This window comes from Microcaecilia unicolor, chromosome 5, assembly GCF_901765095.1.
Source record: "Microcaecilia unicolor chromosome 5, aMicUni1.1, whole genome shotgun sequence".
In the NCBI taxonomy this organism is placed as follows: Eukaryota; Metazoa; Chordata; class Amphibia; order Gymnophiona; family Siphonopidae; genus Microcaecilia; species Microcaecilia unicolor.
The window spans coordinates 262,927,295-262,942,602 of NC_044035.1; the positions used below are offsets into that span (position 1 = coordinate 262,927,295).

The 15,308-nt window shown below is 44.5% G+C and overlaps 2 protein-coding genes across 4 annotated transcripts in view; one reads left to right on the forward strand and one right to left on the reverse strand.

Moving 5' to 3' along the window:
• Positions 1–153, reverse strand: part of SENP7 (SUMO specific peptidase 7) — a 231,010-nt gene extending 230,857 nt beyond the window's left edge. The window contains exon 1 of the mRNA XM_030204142.1: positions 1–153. The gene's annotated coding sequence lies outside the window, so the exon portion shown is untranslated.
• Positions 139–15,308, forward strand: part of LOC115470695 (putative protein FAM172B) — an 18,492-nt gene continuing 3,322 nt past the window's right edge. The window contains exons 1-2 of one of the 3 annotated variants that reach the window (XM_030204145.1): positions 139–222; positions 14,691–14,755. Coding sequence is in view for 1 of the 3 variants with exons in the window: in XM_030204143.1 (XP_030060003.1) it covers positions 1,302–1,452; positions 14,691–14,755 (216 nt within the window). In the remaining 2 variants the exon portion in view is untranslated. Of the gene's footprint in view, positions 223–724; positions 1,453–14,690; positions 14,756–15,308 lie in introns of those variants that run through there. The other 2 variants (XM_030204143.1, XM_030204146.1) reach the window with 2 other exon arrangements.

Below are 15,308 nucleotides of genomic sequence, written 5' to 3' on the forward strand. Positions count from 1 at the left end.
CTGTCACCACCCACCCCACCAGTTTCTCGAGTGCAAGAGTTGGGGGGAGGGGTCCGATTACTCCCTCCCCCCTTCCGCAGGCTCACAAAGCGGCGATAATTTCCAACTGCGTCACACACGCACGCCACGCTCCACCCCGGCTGCCGCACGGCACAGCCCACCCACTGTCTACATTCCGCCCAGAAGACTTCCGCTCCCCACCGGAAAGGTCCGGACAGTAAGGTAAGGGGTGGAGGCGTGAGCGCATGCGTATGGAGCTTATGCTATCATGTTCTAGGCTGTTAGGTGACAGTGTTTGGGGGTTCTCATAGTATAGGATATGACGTTGTAATTACAGTACTTGCAAGAATCCCTGGGCCTTGTTCTGCTTGCAAAGTTCTCTCTTTTGCATGTTACGTTATGGGAGGGCAGAGGAGGTAAACTGGCAGAGGCGTGATGAACGGCAAAAAAAGAGAGAGACAGGAGTATTGGAGCGGGGAGACAGGCAAAGCTGGATAGAGGGAGGAGGGGAAAAAGACTGAGTGAAGCTGGGAGATGAGACGTTAGAGCGAGGGACGGTGTAAAACCCAGATCTGCGAGCGATGTGATGGGGAAGAGAGAAATGATGTTGGATAGTGAGGGGGTGAAAGAGACAATGGAGTGAAGTTGGATGGGGGCATGAGACAGAAGAGATCCTAGAAGGGGGAGGAGCGGGAGAGAAAAACAGAGAGGGGGGAGTCCTGCATGGCAGATGATGAGAGAGAGGAGATAAACTAAAAGGCAGCAACTCTGAAACCTGGTCACCATTTGGCAACCTACTAAAAACACTGTAGCCAAATCGTTTTATGGTTACGAGTATGCGAGGAACGGAATGGGTCTCAAAAGGGGTTGAGTGAGGGTGGAAATGGGGTTAAGAAAAATAGTGAAAAAGCAGTAGGACATAGGGTAAGAGATGGAAGTATGGCCTGGAGACAAGGGAAAGGAAGGAAAGACGGGGATGGAGCTGGGGCCGATGAGAGAATGAGAGGCAGTGGCAGGTACATGAAGGCTAAGAGGGTGAGTACTGGGAATGGGGGATTAAGGAAGTGGGTGAAAGATGGGGGGAATAGGAGATTGAGGAAGGAGAGATACAGAGGGACAAAGGAAGTGCTGGAAAGGGAATAAGGGAGATGGGAAGAGCCAGTTGGTAGATGAGACAAATCTGTGAAAAGGAGACTTAAGGACTAGAAGGTGAGAGAATAAGAGTAAAATCAAATGGGTGGATATAAACATAGAGAAGAGAAGAGAAGAGAAAAGTGGGGGGGGGGGGGGAATAAAATTAAATGAAAGATCAGTACCAGATGGAAAGAAAGGTAGAAGACGAGAGAGACAAAATGGAATGGTCCTGGAAAAGAATTTGGGGGAGAAGACTAACTCATGGAAAAGAGATGGAGACCAGCTTAATTAGAAAATTAAAATTCCAAGCCAACAAAGGTAGAAAAGAAAAAATTTGTTTTTATTTAATACTTTTAAGGACCAAAATGTGCCTGCATTGTTAAATGTACATTTTTTTCTATTTTTATTTTATAAAGCACAGGAGAAAACGCACCTCTGCTTCTCTTTTACCAATATTGCCCTGCCCAGCTTAAAGAGTCTGGCTTTCTTGGGGGTATCCATTTCAGGTTTTGTCTACAGGTTTTTTTGTGGTCCCCTATTTTGTATCAGTACCTCTCCACTCTTGTATCTCCCTATGTCCCCCCTCGGGCACTCCACTCTGTAGATAAATCTCTCTTGTCTGTCCCCTTCTCCTCTACTGCTAATTCCAGACTGCGTTCCTTTTATCTCGCTGCACCTCACGCCTGGAATAGACTTCCCGAGCCTGTGTGTCTAGCCCCGTCTTTGGCCGTTTTCAAGTCCAAGCTAAAAGCCCACCTCTTTGACAGTGCTTTTGACTCCTAACCACTACTCTCTTGCCCTGTACCCCACCTCTTTAATTCCCTCTCCTCTTAGTTGTTCTGTCTGTTTACCTGTCTTGTCTTATTTAGATTGTGAGCGCTTTGAGCAGGGACTGTCTTTTCATGTATGGTGTACAGCGCTGCGTATGCCTTGTAGCGCTATAGAAGTGATAAGTAGTAGTAGGTGAGAGAGGCAGTCCATATTCTGAGGTGAAGAATTCTGCTAGCACAGGAGTGAGCAACCTCTGTCCTCAAGGGCTGCAACTCAGGTTTTCAGGATTTCCCCATTGAATATGCATGAGATCTGTTTGTATACAATGGAGGCAGTGCGTGCAAATAAATCTCATGCATGTTCATTGGGGAAATCCTGACAACTCGACTGGGTTGCTGCCCTCAAGGTCTGAGGTTGCCCACCCCTGTGCTAGCATATAGTGTCTTTCTAGGAAGTCTAGCTTGTTCCAGTTTCCCAGTAGCAGGTATATTTGGTGCTCTAAGACCCAATATAATATTTATATCACTGTCTTTTCATAGGTGAGTTAGGGCTGTTATGGTGTGGTTAGTTTTCAGTATAGGTTTTCAGTGTCGTCTTGAAGAATTTTGTGTTATTTCACAAAGTGTCTGGCCCTATTTGAAAGGCCCTGAGTCAAGGGCTGCCTTTGGTGACTCTGTGAAATTAGGCTCTGGAGCAAGGGCCCTTGTCACCCAAAGTAAAAATGCTCAGGACTAGTGGTCTGCACATCCTGTAGAGTCACCATACAAACAAAAGCCCATCTAATTTATACAAAATGTCTAGCGGTGGAAGGAGTGTGTGTGCTGTACCTGGGGTAATGGTCACAATTTGAATATTTTTACTGGTAGTTAAGAAGACAAAAGTCTACTCCCCTTGACCTCAAAACCTGGCTAGGAGGTGTCCTGCTTTATGCAGGGTTCTGTGTTCTCAGGTATAAAGGTCATACTTGTCCCATTTTTCCATATGCTAATACATACAAACTTCAATTTCTATTAATTTCATATATGATATATATGTACATAAGTAATGCCACACTGGGAAAAGACCAAGGGTCCATCGAGCCCAGCATCCTGTCCACGACAGCGGCCAATCCAGGCCAAGGGCACCTGGCAAGCTTCCCAAACGTACAAACATTCTATACATGTTGTTCCTGGAATTGTGGATTTTTCCCAAGTCCATTTAGTAGCGGTTTATGGACTTGTCCTTTAGGAAACCATCTAACCCCTTTTTAAACTCTGCCAAGCTAACCACCTTCACCACGTTCTCCGGCAACGAATTCCAGAGTTTAATTACGTGTTGGGTGAAGAAAAATTTTCTCCGATTTGTTTTAAATTTACTACACTGTAGTTTCATCGCATGCTCCCCTAGTCCTAGTACTTTTGGAAAGTGTGAACAGACGCTTCACATCCACCTGTTCCACTCCACTCATTATTTTATATACCTCTATCATGTCTCCCCTCAGCCGTCTCTTCTCCAAGCTGAAAAGCCCTAGCCTCCTTAGTCTTTCTTCATAGGGAAGTCGTCCCATCCCCGCTATCATTTTAGTCGCCCTTCGCTGCACCTTTTCCAATTCCACTATATCTTTCTTGAGATGTGGCGACCAGAATTGAACACAATACTCAAGGTGCGGTCACACCATGGAGCGATATAATGGCATTATAACATCCTCGCATCTGTTTTCCATACCTTTCCTAATAATACCCAACATTCTATTCGCGTTCCGAGCCGCAGCAGCACACTGAGCAGAAGGTTTCAGTGTATTATCAACGACGACACCCAGATCCCTTTCTTGGTCCGTAACTCCTAAAGTGGAACCTTGCATGACGTAGCTATAATTCGGGTTCTTTTTTTCCCACATGCATCACCTTGCACTTGCTCACATTAAACGTCATCTGCCATCTAGCCTCCCAGTCTCTTAAGGTCCTTCTGTAATTTTTCACAATCCTGTCGCGAGTTAATAACTTTGAATAACTTTGTGTCATTAGCAAATGTAATTACCTCGCTAGTTACTCCCATCTCTAAATCATTTATAAATATATTAAAAAGCAGCGGTCCTAGCACAGACCCCTGAGGAACCCCACTAACTACCCTTCTCCATTGTGAATACTGCCCATTTAACCCCACTCTCTGTTTCCTATCCTTCAACCTGTTTTTAATCCACAATATGACTTTTCCTCCTATCCCATGACCCTCCAATTTCCTCTGTACCCTTTCATGAGGTACCTTGTCAAACGCCTTTTGAAAATCCAGATATACAATGGGCAGAACTTTGGTTTAGAAGGGCGCAGGAGCCGAGGAACACTTTTTTTTTTTTGGTTACATTTGTACCCCGCGCTTTCCCACTCATGGCAGGCTCAATGCGGCTTACATGGGGCAATGGAGGGTTAAGTGACTTGCCCAGAGTCACAAGGAGCTGCCTGTGCCTGAAGTGGGAATCGAACTCAGTTCCCCAGGACCAAAGTCCACCACCCTAACCACTAGGCCACTCCTCCACTCCATTGAAGTCATCTTTTCCCCCTTCTCTCTTCTGCTCTTAAGTTTATTCATGTACTAGTTTGCCAGTTTTGTCTCTATTTCTCCCATCTCCTCTCCTCTCATCACCCCTTCCCCCCACTAATTAAATTAATCTTTGCTTCCTTTTCACCCACCCCAAAGTTTTCCATTTTATTTATTTATTTGTTGCATTTGTATCCCACATTTTCCCACCTATTTGCAGGCTCATTGTGGCTTACAATATTATGCCCTGGCTATTGCCATAGCTGAGTAAAGATACAATTAATAATTACACAAGAATATGAGTAACATAGTGGGATAAAGGATTGGGTATAATGAGATCGATAATGAAATAACAATTAAAACAGTAATTTAATTTTCTCATTACCACTGGTAGTTCTTAATCTCCTCACCCCCAAATCAGGGGGGCCTCTCTTATCTTCCCTTTCCCAATCATTAGATTTCTGTTACCGGGGTCTTTCCTCTCCTCTCCCTCCTTTTCCCTAAATTTCTTCTCTATATCCTCCATTCTAGTCAGATTTCCCTTTACTCCACTCTCAGGTTTCTCCATCTCCTTCAGGCTTTTCTTAGTTTCAGTGAGGATGTGGTCTCTGTTCCCTTGCCTGCTCTTCCACCATGGGAGAGGAGCTACCACAGATACTGAATGTATGCACTTGGCAGATGTGAGAAGAGCATGAAACCTAAATTATCCGCAAAGTGAGATCAAGCAGCCACTAAAAGAAATATTACATACCAACAAATTAAAATATATATATATACTCAAGGTCCATCTAAAGAGACTGAGTATATTTCACACAGGAATTCTAATTCAGGAGAAGGTGAAGTATTAACAAGAAATTCAGAAAGTTGACTTGGTTCGCAGATCTCCAGTCATTTTCTTTCTTTATGGTCTCTCCATTGCCTTTTTCCATGGTTCAAAGCTTGGAGGAGGACAGCAGTAGTACAGTGCTTCAGGTCATGATCTCTCCTGCCAGAGCCAAATGGTGACCCAATGTGTCTTCCTGCAAGGTCCTAGGTTGTATAAAAGGACTGTAGTATGTGAAGACAGTGGGAATAGGGAGAGGGGTGCCTTTGCTGCAGCTGTCCTCCGCCCCAGGTCTACCATGGCAATTTTGCAGGGACCAGTTTATTCTATAGTGATCCTGAAGAGACTGGCCAAAAATGTACAGCTCTTACTGGGGCCATAGAGTTGCAGTAGGCTAGGAGCTCTGCCCTTTATAAAGATAGCATTAAAGGAATCTAGTTTCCAAAATTAAAGACCCCTTTAGTGGAAGAGCATTTTAGAAAGGATGTCCATTTCTCATTTATTTTAGAATAGGATCTGGCCACATACAGCCTAATGATATTTGTATTCCGCCAGATCCAACTAAGGTTCAAAGCAGATAACAAAAATTAGTGAAACATAACTGATAAGAAAAAAGAAAGTGCCTGTTATGTTTGTTTTAGAAAGAAAATTATGTCTTTAAACCTCTTCAGAAGCCATGATCTTTGGTTCCTTTGGCAAGGAGCACCAAATTTGAACTGCCTGATAAGGTAGAAAAGTTTCTATTATTTTTTTTTTGCAACGTATACCTAAGAAGGGAAATACAGGAAATGAGAATCCCCAGATCTAGAAGCTAGGATTAAAAGGAAAGGAAAACAAATTGATCAAATATTCAGAGCTAGAATCGTCAAATATTAAAAAAAAAAAAAAACAAGCATGTTAGTTTAAAATTGATTCTAGCCTTAAATGGTAGCCAGTGTAAACTGGTTAAACAGGAGTAGCTCTGTCAAATTTCTTTAAATTAAAGATCAATTTAGCTGCTGTGTTTTGAAGAATCTGAAGCTTAGAAAGTGATCTGACTGTAAGAGAACAATATAAACTACTAGTAAAAAAAGCCCCGTTTCTGATGCAAATGAAACGGGGGCTAGCAAGGTTTTCTTCAGAGTGTGTATGTGGGAGTGTGTGTCCCTGCCCTCTCTCCCTCCCCCTCCCCCCTCCGAGTCCAGTCCTTCAGTGTTAAGTTTCCTGCTGTTCTATGTTTTTGTTACAGAGAGAGTGAGGGCATCTCTCTCCCCTCCCCCCTCTGAGTCCTTCACTGTGTGAGATTTCGTGCTGTGCTGTTTTCCTTCACTCATGGGGAAACCGGATATCTCTGGCGCTTCACACTTCCGGCTGGAGGCTTCATAGAACGTTGGTCTTGCCTTTTATATATATAAATTGCAATAGAGTAAATGAGATAGAATAAGAACCTGCACCAGGATAGAGAAATGTTTTTTTCTGAGAATAGAGAGCAAATATAGTGAAGTATGGACTTTATTTTTTTTAATAGACTCTATCAACAACTTCATTAACTTGAAATTCAGAAGACAATGTATCAAAATATACTCCTAAAACCTTAGAGTACATTCTACTTTTAGAGAAAGACCGTCTGGCAATAATGGCTCCTGTTCTGAAATGTATGAGACATGAACATCCATTTTATAAACTTAACTTAACTTTTTATAACCATTTTATAACTTAACTTAAACTTAAACTATGAACAGGTCAAAATAAGGGATGTTGACATCTTTGTGGCAGTAGAGCAGAGGAACGTCCATATTATAAAATGGCCATATAGACATCTATGCAGAGAAAGAGCCTAATGCTTAGAGCAGCTAGAAGAGAGGCAGCACACACAACCAGAGGTTTTCAGTTCAAAACTCGCTGTAGCTGTTTGTAATTTTTTTTTTTTTTTTTTAACTGTGAGCCACCCCCTTCCCCCACCAGGAACAGGAAAATACCTCTTACATCTTCCCATACTCCACCCAGTGGAAAATTACTTAATCAGAGCACTTTTCTGTAACCTGAATATTCCAAGTTCCAGGTCTAAATACGAATGATCATCTTTTCCGACATGGACATCCCTTCCCCCCTTCTGCAATCAGAGCTGGACATCCATCCATATTTTGGCACTACTACTAGTTAACATTTCTACAGCGCTACCAGGGTTACACAGCGCTGTACAATCTAATAAAGAAGGACAGTCCCTGCTCAAAGGAGCTTACAATCTAAAGGACAAAAAGTGCAGTCAATCAAATTGGGGGCAGTCTAGATTTCCTGGATGGAGGTACAATGGTTAGGTGCCGAAAGCGACATTGAGGTAGGCTTTGAGTAAGGATTTGAAGATGGGCAGGGAGGCTTGGCTTATGGGCTGAGGGAGTTTATTCCAAGCATAGGGTGAGGCGAGGCAGAAAGGGTGGAGCCTGGAGTTGGCGATGGTGGAGAAGGGTACTGAGAGGAGGGATTTGTCCTGTGAGCTGAGGTTTACGGGTGAGAGCGTAAGGGGTAATGAGGGGCTGCAGACTGAGTGCATTTGTAGGTTAGTAGGAGAAGCTTGAACTGTATGTGGTACCTGATCGGAAGCCAGTGAAGTGACTTGAGGAGAGGGGTGATATGAGCATATCGGTCTAAGCGGAAGATAAGACGGGCAGCAGAGTTCTGAACGGATTGAAGGGGGGCTAGATGGTTAAGTGGGAGGCCAGTGAGGAGTAGGTTGCAGTAGTCAAGGTGAGAGGTGATGAGAGAGTAGATGAGAGTTCAGGTGGTGTGCTCAGAGAGGAAAGGGCGAATTTTGCTGATGTTAAAGAGAAAGAAGTGACAGGTCTTGGCTGTCTGCTGGATATGGGCAGAGAAGGAGAGGGGGAGGAGTCGAAGATGACTCCGAGGTTGCCGGCAGATGAGACGGGGAGGATGAGGGTGTTGTCGACTGAAATAGTGGAGGGAGAGGAGAAGTGGGTTTGGGTGGTGGTTGGGCATCCAGGCAGCAATGTCAGTTAAGCAGGCCAATACTTTGGCCTGGGTTTGCACAGTGATGTCTGGTGTGGAGAGATAAAGATGATATTGGAAACCATGAGATGAGATCAGTGAGCCCAGGGAAGAGGTGTAGATTGAAAAAAGAAGGGTCCCCGAGGAACTCCAACAGAGTGGGATGAGGGTGGAGGAAGATCCATGAGAATGTACTCTGAAGGTACAGTGGGAGAGATAAGAGGAGAACCAGGAGAGGACAGAGCCCTGGAACCCAAATGAGGATAGTGCAGCAAGAAGTAAATTATGATTGACTGTGTCAAAAGCGGCATATAGGTCGAGGAGGATGAGGATGGAGTAGTGACCTTTGGATTTGGCAAGGAACAGGTCATTACAGGCTTTAGTGAGTGCCGTTTCTTTCGAGTGTAGAGGGCGAAAACCGGATTGAAATGGATCGAGGATGGCACGAGAGGAGAGAAAATCAAGGCAGCGGCTGTGAACGGCGCGTTCAAGTATCTTGGAAAGGTAGGAGGGAGATGGAGCGGTAGTTGGAAGGACAGGTAGGGTCTAGTGATGGTTTTTTGAGAAGTGGTGTGACTACAGCATGCTCGAAGGTGTCAGGGACAGTTGCAGTGGAGAGAGAGAGGTTGAGGATATGACAGATGGGGGGGTGACAGTAGGAGAGATGGTGTTTAGTAAGTTGGTGGGGATGGGATCAGAGGAACAGGTGGTGCATTTCAAGGAGGAAAGAAGGTGGGCGGTTTCCTCCTTGGTGATATCAGGAAAAGAAGAGAAGGAGGGCTGGGTTGGTTGGTTGAGGGAGTGGGTTAAAGGGTGAAGAGGAGGAGATGGCTTGGTAGTAAATTCAAGGTTGATCATCTGCACCTTGTCGCGGAAGTAGTCAGCTAGTGATTGAGGAGAGAGTGGGAGGGGAGCGGAGGGCACTTTGAGGAGGGAGTTAAGGGTGGCGAAGAGATGACGAGGGTTGGAGCCGAGAGAATTAGTCAATTGGGTGTAATAGTCCTGTTTGGCAAGGAATAGGGAGGACTGGAAGGAGGATAGCATGAATTTATAATGAATGAAGTCAGTATGGGTGCGAGATTTCTTCCAGAGGCGTTCAGCAGATCGGGCGCAGGAGCGAAGGTATCAGATGCAAGGGTCAGCCAGGGCTGGGGATTAGTACACCTTGTGGGACGGGAGATGGATGGTGCAAGTGTGTCCAGAGCAGTGGAGAGAGTGGCATTGTAAGCAGAGACAGCCTTGTCGACAGACTCGGGGGACATGATGGAAGGGAGGAGATTAGAGATACAAAAGGATAAGGTAGTGGGTCGACAGCCTGGAGGTTCCTGAAAGTAGTGGTTAGTGTTGGGCGGGACTGAGGGGGAGGGTGATCAAGTGTAAAGGTGATCAGGTGATGATCTGAGATAGGAAGTGCAGAGGCGCAGAAATTGGAGGGTGAGCAGGTAGAGGAGAGGACGAGGTCAAGACAATGGCAAGTTTGGTGAGTAGGGGTGGTGGAGCTCAGCTGGAGGTTGAAGGAGGATGTCAGAGTGAGGAACTGAGAAGCGTAGGAGTCGGGTGGGTCATCAGTGTGTATGTTAAAAGTCTCCAAGGATGAGGGACGGAGATGAGGGTTCGAGAAAAACGGAGAGCCAGGCATCGAAGTCGGGAAGGAAGGAAGGGAGGGACTTATCAGGGGGGCGGTAAATGACTGCAACTCTGAGTGGCAGCGGGTAGAATAGACGAATGGAGTGAACTTTAAAGGATGAGAAGCAGTGAGACTGTGGTAGGAGGAGGGGTTGAAAACTACAGGAGGGCAAAAGTAGAAACCAGACTCCTCCGCGGCCAACTGGGCGGGGAGTGTGGGAGAAAAGATAACCTCCATGGCACAGGGCCGCGACTGAAGTAGAGTCATCGGGGGTGAGCCAGTTTTCAGTTAGGGCGAGCAGTTGGAGGGAACGGGAGATGAAGAGATCGTGGGTGAAGGAAAGTTTGTTGCAGACCAAGCAGGCATTCCACAGGGCACACGAGAAGAGGGGGGAGGAGGGGAATAGAGATGAGATTGGAGACATCCCGGAATCGTTTGCATGGATAGGACGAGGACAGGTGTGGGGGACCTGGATTGGGATTGATGTCTCCCGCAGGAGAAGGAGCAAGAGAGTGCGGAGGAGGGTGGGGGAGGTAGGGCGACGAAGACGGGATGCGCTTAGGAGGAATGGGGATGGGTTAATGGCAGGAAGGAAGTGATGAAGGTTGAGAGCTAGGAAGGAGGAGGGGGATAGGAGAGATGGTGAGGGACGGGGGTGGGTAGGGTATTGTAGCAGGACGGGAGAGGACATGGATGGGCAGTGAGTTCCTGCAGTAGACAGGGGGAGGGGGAAAAGATTAGGAAGGGACAGGGCAAGGAAAAGAATGTGTATAGGGGCCACCCAGATCTACCTATGGCCCTCCCCACTTTTGGGTTGCACACGAGACACATTGAGTGCATATTATAGAATAGCACATAGGCAGATGCGTGTGTGAATCCAAATTAGTGACAGTTAACTCTGATAATTGGTTGTTAGCACCCAGTTGACTAGTTTACACACGTATCTGGGCTCTGCACCCAAATTTGAATCCAGTGGTTAGTGGATACTAATTCTAGCATTAACTACATAGAATGAAATGCGGCAGAGAATAGGCACCTTGCAGTTAATACATTGTAACCTGCCACATGTTAACTGTTAAAGGAGCGAATAACATGGAGAAGTTAATGTCACCTCAGTAGGTATTATCTGCATTGCAGTTAACATGTTATAAGTTTATTATCTGTGTTAACTGTATGGGAAGATACTGGGCATGTCCGTAATAGTTTAACAGGGAGGCTTTATAGTTATTGCATGTTGTTTTTTGCAGCTGATACGTGGTTGCAGCAAAATTTTAATAACTTTAAAAGGGGTAGCCATATTAGTCTGGTATAATAAAATTGGCAGAGGCAGGTGGTACCTTAGATAAACTAATCAAAGTATTGAGCCAAGTCCTACATTTACAGCATTTGTTCTGACCCCTTGAGAGAAACCTCTCATTGGTAACTAGAAAGTGAACTTGTATAGATTGTTTCAGGCTCAGATTGATGGTAGGATGGAGTTTCAAGTCTAAGGGGCCAGACAATGAAGATATCATCAATGCATTTAAAATAATTTTTCTGAGGGCTTGCAGTTCATCTTCATAGAGGATGTTAGTGTAAAGGGATTCAACATCTATAGTTGTCAGGATGGTATTCTCTGGGAGATGGCCAATGGAACTCAGTGATGTCAGGAAGATAGCAAGGTATGCCACTAGCGTAGAATCTGAGGAAGGAGTCCATGTAGCTGGACACTCTGAGCACAATGGTGTCTATTGGAAAGAATCGGGTGTCCAGGGTTTCCTTGTTTGTGTAATTTGAGTAATAGAATATACTTAGTTGAGGCTCCTGGGATGTGTCCACAAAAATCTGCACACTTCAGTGGGGAATGCTTTCAGCCGATTAGTTCCTTCTGGTATTCTCCAGTGGGGTCTGAAGGCAGGGGCTTGTAAAATGTTGTGTCGGAGAGTTGTCTTCTTGCTTCTCATGTGTAGTCTAGTTTGTTCATGATGACCATGGATGGTCCCTCCTTGGTCATCTTTTCTAATAATGTCAGGGTTGTTTCGAAGGCTGCAACACTAGCACCAACAACATCAGTTACAACATCCAAGTCTTATTTACATGCTGATTCTTCAATGTAATATATACCATCATTTGTCAACAATGTCCCTCTGCTGTCTATATAAAGGCAAACAGGTCAGTCCCTAAGAAAAAGAATAGATGGACATAAATCTGGTATTAGAAATGGCAACATTCAAAAACCGTAGAAAGGCTAATTTCTTGTTATAGGATTCATTCACCACACACAGTAGTCCAAATCTGTCCTATCTTCCACAATTATAGATGTTCAATCCAGACGTCTCAGCGGTGCAACTCGCTAACCTTCTTCAGTGGTTGCGAGATTTACAGTACCCACCTTCTCATCAGCTTCAAGGATATAATTAAGTGATTTTTTTTTTTAGAAACTTTTCATATGATATTAATTCCACTTCAAAACTAGCACTACTTTAGTCTTTGCCATTTAATATTTATATCAAATACTTAGCTTAAAAGTTTATACTTGTCAGACGAAGGGGACCTGCGTCCGACATGATCATGTTTCGCCTGACAAGGGCTGCCTCAAGGACCGTCCCCTACAATACCGATAGCACCAGCTTAGCTCAGTGTCTAAAGGACATTCAAAAACCAGCAGGTGAATGTTTCAACCTTCCAGAATACTCTTTAACCGACCTTAAGGTTGCCATACTCCTACAAAAGAACTTCAACATGACACTCCATTATGAAACTGCTGTATTGAAATCCATCAAATAGTCTAACGCCATCACCCTAGGGTTGAATATGGACTTAACTGTTCTGAGATCATCTTGCCTTTGCTCTCTCTCTCACCCACCAGAGCCAACAGTTAACTGAACTATGTAGCAATTAGCTCTCTTTCCACACCCTGCACTTTCCAATACTTTATTTGTATCCCTTTCCCTCACTGTTACATTTTTCTGTCTATGAGCCTACGTTCTGAACTAGAGAGTTGCACGGGGACAGACATTTTACCCGTCCCCACAGGAATCTTACCCACCCTACAAGAATTTAATGGGTACATTTAAAAAAAATTACAGTCTGCTCTCTGTCTCTCTCTGGAACATGAGCTGCAGCACTGCAAGGAAGGAACAGAAGTTGGAACTTGGAACACTCTGGTGCGCACATGTAAGACTTACCTCTGATTCACTGGCACTGTGTGCTGAGATGTCACCACATACATGTAGGTTAGGTAACTTCTGACGTTTGTGCCTGTGTCAGAGTTGAAGTCTGCGCATCAGCTCGGGAGCAGAGAGGATTAATAGTAACACAGTTTAAGTGACAGCAGATAAAAACCCAATAGTCACACTCACTACCAATTCATAATTAAATCAGCAATGAATGTGGTGATATATACTTGATTATGGTCTTTCTTTGGCGTTTCTGGGACATAGACCATAGAAGTCTGCCCGGCCCTATCCTTATGTTCCAGTTGCCAGAGTTGTTGTCAAAGCCCACTCCAGCCTGTGTGTCTTCTCATTTGCAGGAAACAGACCGTAAAAGTCTGTCCAGCACTGTCCTCATGTTACCGTCTAAGCCCTTTCCAGCCCATCCTAAACCAGATTGCCATATACGAGACACAGACCATACAAGTGTGCCCGGTATCGGCCCTAGTTCATCACAGTCGGAGTCACCATCTAAGTGTCACTCGACATATCCACACATATGCAGCCATTTAAGTTTAGGTTTTTTAATAACTTCCATTTTCTAATTAGAGATCCTCTGTGTTCATCCCATGCCTGTTTGAATTCTGTCACCACGTGTGTCTCTACCACCTCCTTAATGGAGACTTTCCACAACTGTGCTGTTAAAGCAAGGAGGAGGAGGAGACAGCACTCAAAGAACTGGGTACTCAGTAAGTGAGTGGCTGGTGTAAGTATAGTGTACACTTCCACAGGAACCCCGCAGGAATGGCTTCCATCCCACGGGTTCCACAAACCCCATTCCTGTGCAGATCTCTATTCTGAACTTCACGTCATGCATCTGATGAAGTGGACTCTGGTCCTCAAAAGCTCATGCCTCAAAAAATTGTTTAGTCTTTATGGTAACAAATCCCACATTTCTACTTACATACAACGTGTTAGAGGGCAACTATGGCAGGCAATGATGAAAAAAAGTGGAGAAAAAAAAGAAGACCTCAGAACACTCGGAACCTCCTCGTTCTTAAAGGATACACCTTTTGTATAATGAGGGGACCACTTCAATCATGCGTCTTAAAAAAAAACTCCACTATAACAGCTTCACAGTCTTTATGGTGCCATTTACCTCTGTCAATTTAGCAAAATTTTAGCACAGCTCAGTAAAAGGAGGCTTAAAAGCCATTGCTTGAGTGGTAGATTATTAGAATCCACTTAGCTCTCTAGTTCATCAACATTTCTTGTATGATGTTTACTGTCAGTCATCTAGTTTTTCCTCTTATCATAGATCACATATCACAGTGTTTCTAAGGTAATACTTGTGGGCACAACACAAACCTGTTTAGAAACTCTTCCTTTCTTTACATCACCCAAGTCTGGGCCAGGAAGAGATTCTAAAATCTTCCAACATAAGCTGCAGGCTGTTGTATAGAAACTAACAAAACACTGGCCACATGAAAATGGGTGTGGGGCAAGGGACTGGGCACTTCAAACCCCATTGAGTTTTGTGTTTATTCTGTAGCATCCACAGCTGATCTGGCACTCACAGCTGGACTTGCTACACTAGGAAGTTCACCAATCTTTTTTTTAGTGTTCTCAGACACTCCATGCTGGCTATCAGACCATGGGTACTATCCTCTGAAGGAAAAATCCACACTCTATGCTTATGTTTTAGGTACTTTACCTTCAAACTATCAACAAAGGAGAAAGAACACCTTCACATCCAGCAAATGCAAACAGGTGAGTGTCAAGCCTCTGAGGGTAAGACCTGCAGCTCTTAGTTCATTGTTATTTTGAGTCATCTCCACCACCACAGGCTTCAGTTTTATGGTTTTTGCCAGGCTTATACAGCTAATACAGGGTCCTTTTACTAAGGTGCACTAACAATTAGCACACGCTAAATGCCATGCAGCCCATTATATTCCTATGGGCTGCATGGCATTTAACGTACGCTAATCATTAGCACAAACTAAATCAGTTAGTGACCAGTGTTTTCAAGTCCAGCCCTGGAGTAACCCTTGCCAGTCAGATTTTCAGGCTGTCCACAATGAATATGCATGGAAGAAGTTTGCATATAATAGAGGCAGTGTATGCTTGTGGATATCCTGAAAACCTGACTGGCAAGGGGTACTCCAGGTCTGGACTTGGGAAACACTGTGGTAGAGCACCCTACTAAAAGGACGCTGTAGTCAATTTCAGGTATTAATCTTACTTGCACTAACCCAAATGTTAAAAATATATTTACAATACAACTTTTAGCAACCAAAGGGTGAAATTATATATTTTCGGAGGG